The sequence below is a fragment of the Dreissena polymorpha genome, chromosome 2, assembly GCF_020536995.1.
Source record: "Dreissena polymorpha isolate Duluth1 chromosome 2, UMN_Dpol_1.0, whole genome shotgun sequence".
NCBI lineage: Eukaryota > Metazoa > Mollusca > Bivalvia > Myida > Dreissenidae > Dreissena > Dreissena polymorpha.
Genome location: NC_068356.1, coordinates 19,065,838 through 19,081,859, shown reverse-complemented (window position 1 = coordinate 19,081,859; position 16,022 = coordinate 19,065,838). Strand labels below are relative to the sequence as shown.

Genomic DNA, 16,022 nt, shown 5'->3' with positions numbered 1-16,022 from the left:
ATCATTGAGACCAATCTTCCGACCAAATTTCATGAAGATTGGACAATAAATGTGGCCTCTAGAGTGTTAACAAGGTTTTACTAAAGCCATATAAGGAAAACTGCCCCGCCCCCTGGCGGCCATGTTTTTTCACCGATCTGGACCATTTTCGAACTCGTCCGAGATATCAATGAAACCAATGTTTTGACCACGGTTCATGATGATTGGGCAAAAATTGTGACTTCTAGAGTGTTCACAAGGTTTCTTTATAGCCATATTAGGAATACTGCCCCGCCCCCTGGCGGCCATGTTTTTCAACGGACCGGAACCATTTTTTAACTCAACCAATATATCATTTAGACAAACATTTTGACAAAGTTTCATGAAGATTGGGCATCAAATGTGACATCTACAGTGTTCACAAGGTTTTACTATAGCCATATATAGTCATATAAGGAAAAATGCCCCGCCATTTGGCAGCCATGTTTTTCAAGCAAACGTAACCATTTTGGAACTCATCCAAGATATCATTGAGACCAATCTTCCGACCAAATTTCATGAAGATTGGACAATAAATGTGGCCTCTAGAGTGTTAACAAGGTTTTACTAAAGCCAAATAAGGAAAACTGCCCCGCCCCCTGGCGGCCATGTTTTTTCACCGATCTGGACCATGTTCGAACTCGTCCGAGATATCAATGAAACCAATGTTTTGACCACGGTTCATTATGATTGGGCAAAAATTGTGACTTCTAGAGTGTTCACAAGGTTTCTTTATAGCCATATTAGGAATACTGCCCCGCCCCCTGGCGGCCATGTTTTTCAACGGACCGGAACCATTTTTTAACTCAACCAATATATCATTTAGACAAACATTTTGACAAAGTTACATGAAGATTGGGCATCAAATGTGACATCTACAGTGTTCACAAGGTTTTACTATAGCCATATATAGTCATATAAGGAAAAATGCCCCGCCATTTGGCAGCCATGTTTTTCAAGCAAACGTAACCATTTTGGAACTCATCCAAGATATCATTGAGACCAATCTTCCGACCAAATTTCATGAAGATTGGACAATAAATGTGGCCTCTAGAGTGTTAACAAGGTTTTACTAAAGCCATATAAGGAAAACTGCCCCGCCCCCTGGCGGCCATGTTTTTTCACCGATCTGGACCATTTTCGAACTCGTCCGAGATATCAATGAAACCAATGTTTTGACCACGGTTCATGATGATTGGGCAAAAATTGTGACTTCTAGAGTGTTCACAAGGTTTCTTTATAGCCATATTAGGAATAATTCCCCGCCCCCTGGCAGCCATGTTTTTCAACGGATCGGAACCATTTTTTAATTCAACCAATATATCATTTAGACAAACATTTTGACAAAGTTACATGAAGATTGGGCATCAAATTTGACTTCTTCAGTGTTCAAAAGGTTTTTCTTTTGTTTGACCTAGTGACCTAAATTTTGACCCAGCATGACCCAGTTTCGAACTCAGTCAAGGTATCAATGATACAAATGTTCTGACCAAATTTCATGAAGATCAGACAATAAATGTGGCCTCTTAAGTGTTCACAAGGCAAAATGTTGACGACGGACAACGCACGACAGACAAAAAGCGATCACAAAAGCTCACCATGAGCACGTTGTTCTCAGGTGAGCTAAAAAGCCTGGGAAATAAAACCAGCAATTGTTTTCCTTCTTTATAAAGTAGCCATAAAAAGTACTTTGCCAATTGAAGAAAAACTACACATATCCCAATTTTTTCACTTATAGGGGAATGGTGGCGGGGCCCGTCCAAAGGGGAAAAAATAAGTCGTTTTTTAGGAAAAGGGGAAAATTAAAAATTCACTTGTTTATATGTAATGATATTTATTATATTAATACACATGTTTGTATGAATATAATATTGACAGCTGAATGACTTTGTCCTTTTTCTTAATATTAAAATATATATATCGATGATATTTTCAACATTAGTTTCAGACAGTTCAGCCTTCATGCACAGTCTCAGTTTTCTTACAAGTAGCCATTTTGAGTCTAATTGGGATTTTTTAAATTGATAAAATGGAAAATTTGAGCATTTTTTATCAATAAAATGGACCAAATTGGAATGATTTTATCAACAAATATTGACACAATATAGATACATCAGGCCTTTTCTTGGCCATTTTGGGAGAAAAATGCAATTAATGTGAAAAGTCCACTGATTTGGGAAAAACTACTTAATACAACTCGTTAAAATAATTCAAAATAATATAAATTATAGTTATATACTTTGTTAGTTGTTTATGAAATAAATTTGAGATATATTTATCATGATTATGAGACAGTTCTTTCCAAAAAAACAAAAAAAATGTTGTTGTTTTTTTTTTTACTTCTGGAGGGAATTTTTTTTACATAATGGAGGAAAAATATATACTCTTTTATTGAGGGGAATGGGGCCGAATATCGGCCCCGAAATTGCCATAAAAAAACACTGTTTGAACCTATATATTTTAACTGGATTGCATTGAAAGCCTAAAACTTATTTGAAACCCTCTTGAGTCTGTTTCATTGGCCTTGAATCAGTACTTGGTGTCTACATGTATGGGAAAGATCTAAAGAACGCTCCCACAGAGGGGATCAAACCTGTGACGTCCTGGTTACTAGGCGGACACCATATCCACTACATCAAGGCGACCAAAAGTGCATTATCCGAAAATGTCCAATTTTAGGGTATTTTGTTTTAATTTTTCCCACTTAGTATGATATCATACTTTTTACTAATGGCCATAAAAAATCGCAGAAAAATGAGGTAATTTAATAAACACTAACCTAATTCCAAGCATTACTATGTATTCAATAACCTCAACCTCCCTAAACCTTTACAGAAAAAACCCACACACTCTTCCCTAATCCAAGGGCTGTGGGAGGTATTCCCCTAATGAGGGTGAGGGCACATACTGGTTAATCTGCGTGCTGGGATCCAAGGTCTCGACTGCTGCCATCGCCTCAGCCTCATCCTCACTGGAGCTGTCTGGTGAAGTATCAGAGTCTTCCACCGCCAGCATCCCGCCAGCCTTCCTGTACTCCATCAGCACTGGTGCATCCTCATCCCCTGCCGCATCTTTAGACTGGTCAGGTGATTCACCTTCCTTAGTCTCACAAGATGCATCCAGAGTAGTCATCTTTGAGTCACAATCAATGGTACATCCATCTGCACTGACTACACTTACATTAGTCTCAATGTCATTTTCAATAACAGTCTTGCCAGGCATATCTCCAGACTCTTGTTTCTGGTCTTCTTCAGTATCTTTAGTTGGAGCGCCAGGTGCGTTTTCATTTCTATCTTGCACATGTGATTCCTTTTGTACATTCATCAGTGAATCATTTTTTGCAGAATTACCTTCACCGACAAGCACTGGTCCTTCATTTACAGCAGCAAGTGCGATAGATGAATCGTCTACTGCATTTTCCATGTGTTCTTCAGCTTGTTCTCTAGTTAACATCAGCCCAGGTTCATTTTCTCCTTCCATTCCTATTTTCCCCTGAAATTGCAATTGAACCATGAAAATTATTTTAGTATTTTCCTTAACTTTACCTGACAATTTAATTCCACAAAAATCAGGAAAATATCTGAAAGCGTTTTGCTATTGTTACAGTCTTTTGCCATGTCTGCACATTTAAGGAAACAGACCTTTTCACTCTGCAAAACTAACTTTTTTGTCTTCATAGCCAATGTGGCTATGAAACATTGAAAATGTCATAGCCAGAGGAAATTTTTCATAGCCAGAAAAAAATGAATTAATTTGCAGTGACATTAAGGTTATTTTGTATTTCAAAGCTATTAATAACACACATTCAACCTGTTTACTTATTTATAAAAACCCTTGCACTATTATTTCATTTATTGGCTAGGGAAATCACTAATAGAAAACTGATAGAAAACTAAGGGAAGTAACTAAGGGGTGTCACTGTAAGAATTTACACCTGAAATGCGTAATTTGATTATTTATTGGTTTATTTTCTCGGATTTTTGTCGTAGCAATTCAGGCGATCTATATTCAATTTTTGTATCGCCAGAGCCGAGATTTCATCGCATTGGAGACCAGGCGATGGGTTAATTTTGCAGACTGCCTTTTTTTCAGGCATCACACTAACATTTAACACCTTTTCAAATATTGATAAAGTTAGATGCCGGTGTAAAAAAGGTTCCATCAATGAAGCTCACTGGCAATTTCTATATTTTGCATTAGATGACAGCTTATCTGTAGCCAAAACTTGACTGCTCCTGCATCTTAATTTTATAGATAACTGACATCGGGGTGCAAACTTGGAGCGCTTATTAAGTAATTTGCAAAGATGGCACTCTGATTCAGGGAAACATTGATACGCAAGTTGACTTGATTGCAATCTAGACTCCTAAATTGAAAGGGCATCCTTTATGTAAAAACATTGTGCAAATACACTGTTTTACATATTACTGAACCATGTTCAATTAAACAAGAAGCTTACAAGAACAAGAAACAGATGCTCCCCAAAGGTTTTTTTGTCACAATATTGCACTATATATTCAGATAAAAGGAAACGTCTTGAGGGGCATAACATTGGACAAAATAATACGATGGATGGTTTAGCAACTTACAAATTTCAAAGGGCAATAACTCTCTAAATAAATCATCTAACCAGAACCCACAAATAACATGCGCATCTCCTCAAGGTAGTTAAGCTTCCCAAAAAGCTTCCCATAAAGCTTTTTTGAATTCCAGTCAGTAGTTGGGGGGACAAGAATTGCACTATATGTACAGTTTATAGAAAATTTCAAAGAGCCATAACTCTGTGAAAAATTATCCGACCATAACCGGCTGATGATATGAACATCTCCTGTTGGTAGTGAAGCTTCCCATAAAGTTTCATTGAATTCCGGTCATTAATTGCTGAGAAATAGTCCAGACAAAAATTGTGCACAGACGCACGGACACACACACTGACAGACGAAGCAGCGACTATATGCTCCCCCCAAACATTTTGGGGGACCATAAAAAATCTCAGTCATTAATTAGACATTAACCATGAAAAGTGTACCGTTCAGAACAGAACTTCCACTGAAGAAGTTTATATTAAAGAGATCAAAATTAGTACAAGCCAGCAATACCAGATCGGACTTGAAATGGTTTATTGGCACCTTTGTGCAGTTTCCACCCCTTAATCTATTGTATGATTCCCTCATATCGAGCGTCTCCTGGTATCGATCATTTTGTTTACATTAAGAAAGAGGCTCTCGTGATGACGCAACACATAAGCGCTCAAGTATTTTGCTTCACTTACACTAACTAACATAACATAGCAGACTCATTTTTTTCTGCCCGCGTCATATATTTTGTCAATGCAAAATCATAGGTCACTTGAGCTATATAGACACTCTGACATATGCTGTATCACCTGTATATGCATTCCTCAACACGAAATACAACAGGAAAGTCATTATTTTGCAGCAAATTGTTCTATGTTCTTGTTTTAACTGCGAAAAAATACGACTTTTGCTCTAATTTGATTTGCTTCCTGTTTTCTGTTTACCGGCCTTAAGGGAATAAGCTATAGTCCCATACTGGTGAACAATATATCGCAATAACTATTTTAAAAACAAGATGTGTTTGTGAAACACAATGTCCCCCTATATGATGTTTGACCTTGAAGGATGACCTTGACCTTGTGAAGGATGACCTTGACCTTTCACCACTCAAAATGTGCAGCTCCATGAGATACACATGCATGCCAAATATCAAGTTGCTATCTTCAATATTGCAAAAGTATTCATAAAATAAGCGATTTGGGCCACATATATTTGACCTCTGACCTTGAAGGATGACCTTGACCTTGACCTTTCACCACTCAAAATTTGCAGCTCCATGAGATGCACATGCATGCCAAATATCAAGTTGCTATCTTCAATATTGCAAAAGTATTTATAAAATAAGCGATTTGGGTCACATATATTTGACCTCTGACCTTGAAGGATGACCTTGACCTTTCACCACTTAAAATGTGCAGCTCCATGAGATACACATGCATGCCTAATATAAAGTTGCTATCTTCAATATTGCAAAAGTATTCATAAAATGAGCGATTTTGGCCACATATATTTGACCTCTGACCTTGAAGGATGACCTTGACCTTGACCTTTCACCACTCAAAATGTGCAGCTTCATAAGATACACATGCATGCCAAATATGAAGTTGCTATCTTCAATATAGCAAAAGTTATTGCAAAATGTTAAAGTTGGCGCAAACAGACCAACAGACAGACCAACGTACAGACCAACAGACCAACAGACAGGGCAAAAACAATATGTCCCCTACTACTATAGTGGGGGACATAACAATTTTGGTAAGTAGAAATCTGAATATCACCCGCCTCAAGTGTATTGCATGAATCTCGATTTTTTTTTAAATTTCTTTCCATCAAATTATTCGAGATCTTATTGTTCCTATTATCCTACACAAAATCATGACAGATATTGTAGTTAGTTGTGGTTTAAATTATCAGAAATACTTTTATTTACAAAATGTATCAATAATCCGAATTAACTTTTTAGTATTTTAGCTAATTTTCAACTGGTTTACACTTCGCCTGCTCGCACTTTGCCAATCTAATACTAGGTTACATATCACTATATAAAGATTAGACCTTAAACGCTAAAGTAAATACTGTTGGATTTTCATACCAAAATCTTCCAAATTGTTCAAAATCAACAAAATACAGGACATTTAAACAACGTCTGCATCATTTATCAAATTTTAAGATTTTTGTTTGCTTTTCATTTTTAGAAGCTGTTCTGCATTGCAGCACTCTTGATAAAGATTCACGAAATAAGTAATGGTATTCCTCAAAACTGAAGAAAGAGGAGCATTCATACTCTATCAGCAGAATCTATAGAGGTTTTCAAAAAAAGAAGATTATAACTAGAAATGGCGCGGCAAAGGCCGACGCGTATCCCAACGCTGCATGTTTGACCCAGGGGCGCCCAAGGGTGGTAATGGGGCCATGCATAGTTGACATTGACCGTATTGTCATAAGAGAAGATCAGTATCAATTTGAAGTGAATCGGTGTAGAAATGAAGAAATTATAGTAAAGGCCATTTTGCGTTGGTGTGGTCTAAGTGGGCGGGGCGCCCCAGGGTTGGTAATGGGGCCATGCATATTTGAGATTGACCGTATTGACAAAAGAGAGGTTCAGTATCAATCTGAAGTAAATCGGTGTAGAAATGAAAAAGTTAATGTAAAATAACCTAAAAAAAATAGTGAAAATCTTTGACCCGGACCCACCCCAGGGCCCTCAATCCATTTTAGGGGAAGCGGGTCGCTACCCATAGCAGGGGGAATTTTCGCGGCGTTTCCCTTTTTGAAGGATTTTTTACTTACTCTCTAATTATTACATTTGTACATGTTTGCACTATATTCATTGTTTTTTTATAATTAAGTATGTTTGACAATCTTTCACGACAAATATTCTTCAAGACGGCCTCGTGCTATAAATGCTGGACAATTAACACATTTTATTATTCTCCTGGCGGGGGATGTGGCCATGAACCCAGGTCCAATGCAGAACTCTGGCACCAACAAATCTTCAAAAACAAGAACGCCAAAGAACCCGTGTCCAGTGTTCGAGAAAGGAGTGATACGAACCAGCAAAACCATGGACTGTTATGATTGTGAGAAAAGAACTCATATTAAGTGTGTAAACAAAAAACTGTTAAATGTAAAAGAACATAAACATTTAAAATTTTTGTGTAATTTGTGTACCTTTAAATGCTTACCATTTTATCAAATTTTAGATGAGCCATTTTATGAAAATGAGAATTTTAAGACCGATTTCAGTGAAGTCAATGATATTTCCAATTTGCATGACTTTAACTCAACTTATTATGATTGTTTAAAAATGCGAGGTATTCATTTTGTACATTTAAATGTGCGTTCATTATTACCTAAACTCTCTGACATTAAATTTTTTGTTAATAATACAAAAATCTCTATTCTTACCATATCAGAAACATGGCTTGACAGCTCAGTAACAAACTCTGAGGTTTCTTTGGATGGTTTCAATATTATACGCAGAGATAGAGATAGACATGGGGGTGGGGTTTGTATTTATATTAAGAGTGATTTGGCTTTCTCAGAAAGAACTGATTTACAAAATGATAGCCTTGAAGTTTGTAGGATAGAACTATATTTTCCTAAGGCCAAAAAAAAAAATAGTCTTGGTTCAGGGAACCCGACCGACCCTATTTTTTGCCCCCGACCCTAACGATTTTTTGGTCCATGGAAAAAAATCTGATGGCGAAAATGCTAAAATCTCGTTGAAAATTTCATTGAAAACAGCCACCATTCAAACCTGGATTGGTTTTCTATATTTTTCTCTTTGTTTCAATGAAAGTGTTCGCAATTTGAACAGTGAACAAAAACTGGTCTGCACCTGTATACGAGACATTGCTTGACCTTATTGTTATTGAAGTGCGCATGCTAGCTGGCCAATCAACATTGAGCTCGCTTTACACATGAAATAACGTTGTTTAATGAAATGTAAAAATGGGTGGAGCTATGGAGTAATATTTGGTAATTCATGCGCAGACACTGTGCACTTTGAATACACAGTTAAAATTGTCGTCTCTAAACAAAATAGCGGCCGGTCGCAAATGTCGTATTATTAAAGATTAAAAATGAAAAGAAGCGTGACAATAATTTAATTATTTCCAAGCTGTCTATTGATCTGAATTTAAAAGTGATAATTAAATAATTAGTTCTATGTCGATGATGTTACAACTTTCTGTCAATTTCCGATCAAATGAAAAGATGATAATTAATTAATTTGTTTGTTTTACTCGCACACTATGCTAACTGACAGCAGCGTATTTTAATCAAATGAAAATGTGAAAAACACGCGCGGTTTAATTGTAATTAAAGTTTCGTATTTTTAACACATAGGAAGAGTCATTCATCTAGTCTACTATAAAAATGAAATTAACCACTTTGTCTCTACAGTCGCTAACATGGCGTCTTTAACCTTAAAGCGTCGTTGGACGAAAAAGAGTCATAAAAAAAATAAATTAAAACACAAAACACTAGAGCATTCCAAGAGTCATGGAAACTTGACAACAATTGGCTTCGCTTTGATAATGAATCAAAATCAATGTACTGTGACGCCCTTAGCCTGTACAAACCAATAGCAACATTCAAATTTATGTACACTGCTCACTTCCTGTGCGATGCGCTCAAACCCATTGCCATTTTATAAAAAAATGTACCAGAAGAAAGACTTGTGCTATTCTGAGGTTACCCTCCTTTTGACAGCCACTATTCAGACTCTTGAGCACCTGTCGGAGACTAGGTCAGGTCTCATGATGAAAAAAATTCTGAAGGTCACACCCCAAACACCAGAGACTGATAAAGATGGCTTGTTCACTTTTGAATATGAAGGTCACACTATTACAGACAGACAAACAAAAAATGGTTGGCTCAAAGAAATTTTGGGCCAGCGCTAGCCCTGAAGAAGTGCATAAAGAGCTAGGAATATTGAATAATATACAACGACTAAATACCACATGTGCAATGTTAATCATTTGGTCAGTGTTTAAACAATCATGGGTGCATTAACTGACCCTTTTTCACCCTGAAATCAGTCGACTGGTAAAAAAAAAAAAAAAAAAAAAAAAAAAAAGAAAAACCTACCTACCCTCCTACATTTTTCTGGCCATGTTCCCTGAACCAAGACTATTTTTTTATTTGGCCTAAAACAAAACCAATATTAGTGGCAGCATGCTACAGACCTCCAAATCAAAATGATTTTCCGGATTTACTTGAAGAGGTTTTGTCTAAAATCAGGACAGACATAGAATGGTATTTACTTGGAGACTTTAATATTTGTTTCAAACAGAAAAGATCTTTTTTATTTAATAAGTTTGAGGATATTTTACGCATTTTTGACTTGAAACAAATTATTACAGAGCCCACTAGAATAACACCCATGACATCTTCTATTATTGACCTGATTTTATGTAATCATGAAAATAAGATTTTTCAGTCTGGAACACTTCCCTTTGGGGTTAGTGATCATTTACCAATTTTCTTTACTCATAAGACTGTTAAAGGTCAATTTAGTGTAAGTAAAAGAACCACAATTAGGTCTCTTAAAAATTACAGTAAAGAAGGTTTTGAAGCTATTACAGGAAACCACGTGGGATAGTATTTTTACTGCCAGTACTGTGGAGTCCTCCTGGGATAACTTTTCCACAAAGTTTTAGACTCAGTTGCTCCAATAAAAAGTGTTAGACTCAAACAAAGGACAAAACCATGGCTTACTTCTGATATTCTTGCATTAATTTAAGAGCGTGATCGCCTTCTATATATGTTCAAAAAAGAAAAAAAGAAAGATTTATACAAGTCTTATTGTAAGTATAGGAACTTGGTTCAAAAAGAGGTAAAAAGAGCTAAATCTGAATATATCACTAATCAAATTGAAGAGAATAAAAACGACTCAAAATCGCTCTGGAAACATTTAAAAGATCTAGGCTATAGCTCCAAATCTCAGTTTTCTGCAAAAGTTGTTTTAAACATAGATGATAAAATCTGTTTTGATAACAAAAAAATTGCAAATTATTTTAATGACTTCTTTACCAATGTAGCATCAATGCTTGTTAGCAAACTACCGGCATTCCCAAATGTATTTAAAACCTCATCTAGTATCTTTAAAGAATACTATAGTAACAAGGTTCCATCAGAGAAAAAATTCTATATTAAAACAGTCAGTGAAAAGTATATTTATAAAGAACTATGTTCATTAAATCCTATGAAAAGTACTGGGTTAGACAACATTCCAGCACGGTTTATTAAGGATGGGGCAAATTTTCTCAAAATACCTACCGTAAAACGTTGTGTATAACGCGCATTTATGTATAACGCGCATCTACTTTTTAAAGTTAAAAAATCGGAAAAAAAGTTTTTGAAGCAAAAAAATCGGGGGAAAAATTCCGTACCGCAGGCTAACTGAAAATCGTTATATTTACATTGCCCATCTTACTTATTCTTTTATTGCTTCAATTATAAATTATTTTTAAAACGATAACGATACAACTAGTTGGTGTTTTTTTTAAATCATATTATGCGTAAAAATAAATGTTTGGATTTAAATGAATTATGCATGAAATGCACACTTTCCATGAGGATACCATCAAGGTTTTCATCATATGTCTCGGAAGTAACTGTCCACGATTTTATCGTGGAGTACACATAACGGATGGATTAGTTATAACTAAGAAACTGACATTATTGATTGGTATTGTCACCTGGTTATTCATGCATGACTAATTCACAACCGCGCGTTTTATTTACATTGCCGATATCATGCGTTCTTTTCGAGTGTCTAAAATTGACAGGAGACTTTAATGACTCAAACTTCTCAACACCATCACGACATTACCGGCGATAAACAAACAATGGAGGTGTGAAGCCGTTTGCCGGTTCGCATGTTTTGATAATAGCCCAGCTACACAAAACTTGACAGGTGACGCATATTGCTCAATAATCACATCCTCAATCTTGACAAGACGTATGAAAACGTGTAAACAAACACAGCATCAATTTTATTAACACATTTGAAAAGCAAGAAAAATAATTTTAAATATATCGGGAAATACCTTGCCGACATACTATTGTAAATCGACAAGTGCCCCCAAATAAATTGTGTAACCCTAGTACAGTAGGGTATAATATTGTGGGAAAAGTAAACAATAACATTTAAATAAAAATGGCTTCCTCGTTTTTCATTCTCTTCTTCAAATTTATTTGATTTCAATGCTCTGTACGTAACTGAAAAAGATAAAAAATATATATGTTAACTTTATAATGTTTGTTCATCTTATTCAGATCGTCAATATAACACTATTATTAACATAGTTACAGTTAAAACACCGGAAAACAGAATGATGCGAATTACCGCTACTGGGTAACTGACAGCGAAAAAATGTCTTGGCATGGCTGTAGTTGTGCATAACGCGCATCAAGTTTTTAAAATGAAATTTTGGGGTAAAAAAGTGCGCCTTATACACAACTTTTTACGGTATTACCTTTATTATAAATAAATCAATAGTTGATAAAGAAGTTCCAACAGACCTAAAAGCTGCTAGAGTAAAACCTCTCTTTGAGAAAAATATCCAGACTGATGTAGGTAACTATAGACCTGTCAGTATTTTATGTATTGTTAGTAAGGTACTAGAAAGGTGTGTATATAACCAACTTGAATCTTTTTTAGCGAAAAATAATATAATTTATCAGTTTCAATCAGGTTTTAGAACAAATTTCTCAACTGAATCATGTTTGGTACATTTAACAGATTTCGTCAAATCACAAACTGCTAAAGAATTATACACAGGCATGATCATGCTTGATTTACAAAAAGCATTCAACACAGTAGATCACACTATACTGTGTGAAAAACTTAAGACCATGGGGGTTCAATCTGAAGAATGGTTTCACTCATACTTAACTGGGAGAAAGCAAACAATGCATGTAAATGATACTTTTTCAGACTCGGAAACAGTAACATGTGGTGTCCCTCAGGGTAGTATTTTAGGACCTCTTCTTTTTCTATGCTATGTAAATGACATGGAAATAAGTATAAGCAAAGATTGCAAACTACTGTTATATGCTGATGATAGCGCCATAATTTTCTCACATTAAGATCCAAATGTCATAAGTAAAAAATTAGGATGTTAATTAGCAAACTGCAATAACTGGCTAGTTGACAACAAGTTGTCTCTTCATATAGGTAAAACAGAATGTATACTTTTTGGAAGTAAGCGGAAATTTAAAAAGATCGAAAATTTCTCAGTCATATGTAATAATCAAACTATAAAGTCTCAAAAATCGGTGAAATATTTAGGTCATGTTCTAGATAACACCCTGTCAGGTAATAAATGTGCAAACGACATCATCAGTAAGGTCAACTCGAGACTTAAGTTCATGTATAGACACAACAGAGTACTAGATTTTAACACTAGGAAAACCCTCTGTAATTCACTAATTGATTATTTGACTACGCTTGTTCTGCCTGGTATAATAACTTGGGGAAAACTCTTAAGTCTAAATTACAAATTACACAAAACAAGGTTGTGCGATTCATTTTAAATGTTCCACCAAGAACCACACTGACCTGCTCAGATTTTCACAAACTAGGAATATTAAAACTTAATGATAGAGTGAAACAACTGAGTCTAAATCATGAACATAATTTTTTTTATGACAAATGTCCAGTGTATATGAAAGAAAACTTTATTAAGAAATCTGATGTTCATAGCTACTGCACACGAAAGAGCAAATCATTTGCCAAATGTAATTTCTATGTTCCTGTCATAAAATCAACGACAGCTTCAACTTTTTATTATAATGGTGTGTTAACCTGGAATGCTCTTCCAGAATCTATTCAATGTATAAATAGTCACTTAAAATTCAAAAAAGAAGTCAAAAAACATTTTCTTAACAAGTACCTTTAGGGATTGAGCATAGCAGACGGTGTATTTAAGTATTTAGATATCCCATGTCTTTGTTAAGTAACGAGTTTATATAATCATGTGCTCGCTCAAATTGTTGAACGCATATATACATTTTGTAAATTTTACATATGCTAACTAAAGTGCAAAATAATTCAATAACCATTTAACCTAATATGAATATAGCTAGCTGCTATCTATTTATATGCTGTATGAAGCAGTAATGTAAAGGACCCCTTTGGAAATAAGTCGCAAGACTTTCAAGGGCTTTCCTGGCAGTACATGTCCTTATATCAGACTAAAATAAACTATAAGTAAACAGTCTAATGTAAATGTACCTATAATTGTATACCATATGAAGGCAATTTAATCTGTGATACTTTTGTGTTCAATGTATGTGATTGTCTTAAGCTGAATTTGGTTTAAACTTCTTTGTGAAAATTGTAAATCTTATTAAGGTATGTAAATGTATCTCAAATGTTTACCTCATTGAGTCAATTTTAATTCTGTGATGCTAAATATATGTGTTTGTTCTAATCTGATTTTGTTTTAAGCATCTGAGAAATTGTATTGAGGTATTGTAAATGTAACACACATGTATACCTCATGATTTCAATTTGATCTGTGATATTTTTAGTGCTCAGTATATGTGTTTGTTTTAAATTTCTGAGAAATTGTATTAAGGTATTGTAAATGTAACACACATGTATACCTCATTATTTCAATTTGATCTGTGATATTTTTAGTGCTCAGTATAGGTGTTTGTTTTAAATTTATCTTGTTCGTATGTAAAATGTGATAAATTGTTTATGTTATTATTTGACATGTATATGCCGAATAAATCTATCTATCTATCTATAACAAGATTAAATTAAAATAGTATTGAGATATAATAATCATGAGACACATCTATCTATTAAAAAAAAAAAAAATTTTTTTTTTAGGGGGAATTTTTCCCCCAAAAAGGGGAAAAAAGTATACTTATCAGGTGAGGGAATGCGGCCAAATTTCTGTCATGAATTTAACAGATTGAGGGCCCTGCACCCCAACCACCATAACTTTTGACCCAGAGATGAGATCAAATTTCCAAATAGTGCATACCATAGCACATATGCTCATAGCTACCATGTGTGTAAGTTTCAAGGTTCTAATGCTTATAGAGTAGGAGAAGATAGTGGCCAGGATGGAGGGCGGAGATAACCACAATATCCCCACACTTTTCAAAAAGCGTGGGGATGAATAGGAGTGGGTCTGTGAATTTTTCGAGCCCTGGTAAGAATTGCGTTTGGTGACCAATGTTTTTTACGGGAATTACGTTATTAAATTTGTATTTGTGTTTTTGTACGCCTTATTTTGAATTTTATCTATCAATCAATAAATCAATCTATTGTAACCCCCCACGAATCCGGGTCCGTTCGCCCTAATTTCTGTTCGCCCTAAATCCTGTTCGCCCTAAAATCTGTTCGCCCTGGGTCCGTTCGCCCTAAATTTTATTATCAAAGCAGGGAAGCAATAAATATAACGAAATTTGTTATCTTTTTAACATTTTAATATATAAATGACAACTTAAGCTACAAACTTGCCTACATGTGTGAAAAATCAAGAAGGCGCTCTTTAACGTGTAAGCATGTTTGTAACAAAGCCGTCAAAACTCGTATACAGATAACTCTATTGATAGTCCTGTGTTCTTTATTCAGATCTTAACATAATGTTTCAAAGTCCAATACATCCAAGTCCAAAAGTTAATCAACAAGATATTACAAAATCCGTTCAAATCCATCCGTACGAAATTCTAATTAAATAATGTACTGAATTAATACATCAAGCAAAGATACTCTTACTCTAACTACACACCAATGGCGGCTGAGCGCAGAATACTGCAATCGGCCGCCAAAAAAGTCTATATGGATTTGCGCTGCTAACCATTTTAATATTTATATAATTAAATAATAATAATCTTATACCTTAATGTATTTATTATAATTGAACATTTTCTTTGAGGCCAATTTCTACACAATTTAAAATATACTGCTCTGTTTCATTTACATAATTTATGTTTATTTACTCTTAATCATACACTAATAATCATATTAAAGATAATTTCTAAAAAAAATAAATAATAACAGTTCTGTTTTATAAGCATAATTTACGCATGCATCAATATTTAGTATACTCTTTAGGATAATAGTTTCAACTTAATAATCATATTCTACATAACTAATTTCTATATGATTTAGTAATTGTTCTCAATGTTAACTATATTAGGTTAATACGACAATCAATCAATCAATTAACACAGACCGTTATCTCTTTAATCTCTTAATTAATCGACAACGATCAATAAAGGCCAGTTGCTACTTCACACAGCGCAATACACGCGAGAATTATTGGAAGTTGATCGGTTTAGTAAATTGAATATTGATGATGTTTTTATTGAGATTTAATGATGTTTATATGAATTTTAAATTTATTTGCCTATGCAGGGATCGACAAGAATACAAGAAATAAGATAATCCGA

At 34.7% G+C, this 16,022-nt stretch overlaps 1 protein-coding gene across 3 annotated transcripts in view; it reads right to left on the bottom strand.

The window, feature by feature from the left end:
- The window catches only part of LOC127866095 (uncharacterized), a 41,607-nt gene that overhangs the window by 23,393 nt on the left and 2,192 nt on the right, over positions 1–16,022 (bottom strand). For all 3 annotated transcript variants that reach the window (XM_052406490.1, XM_052406489.1, XM_052406491.1), the window contains one exon: positions 2,927–3,510. In XM_052406490.1, coding sequence (XP_052262450.1) covers positions 2,927–3,498 — 572 coding nt within the window. In that variant the 5' untranslated portion in view covers positions 3,499–3,510. The remainder of the gene's footprint in view (positions 1–2,926; positions 3,511–16,022) is intronic.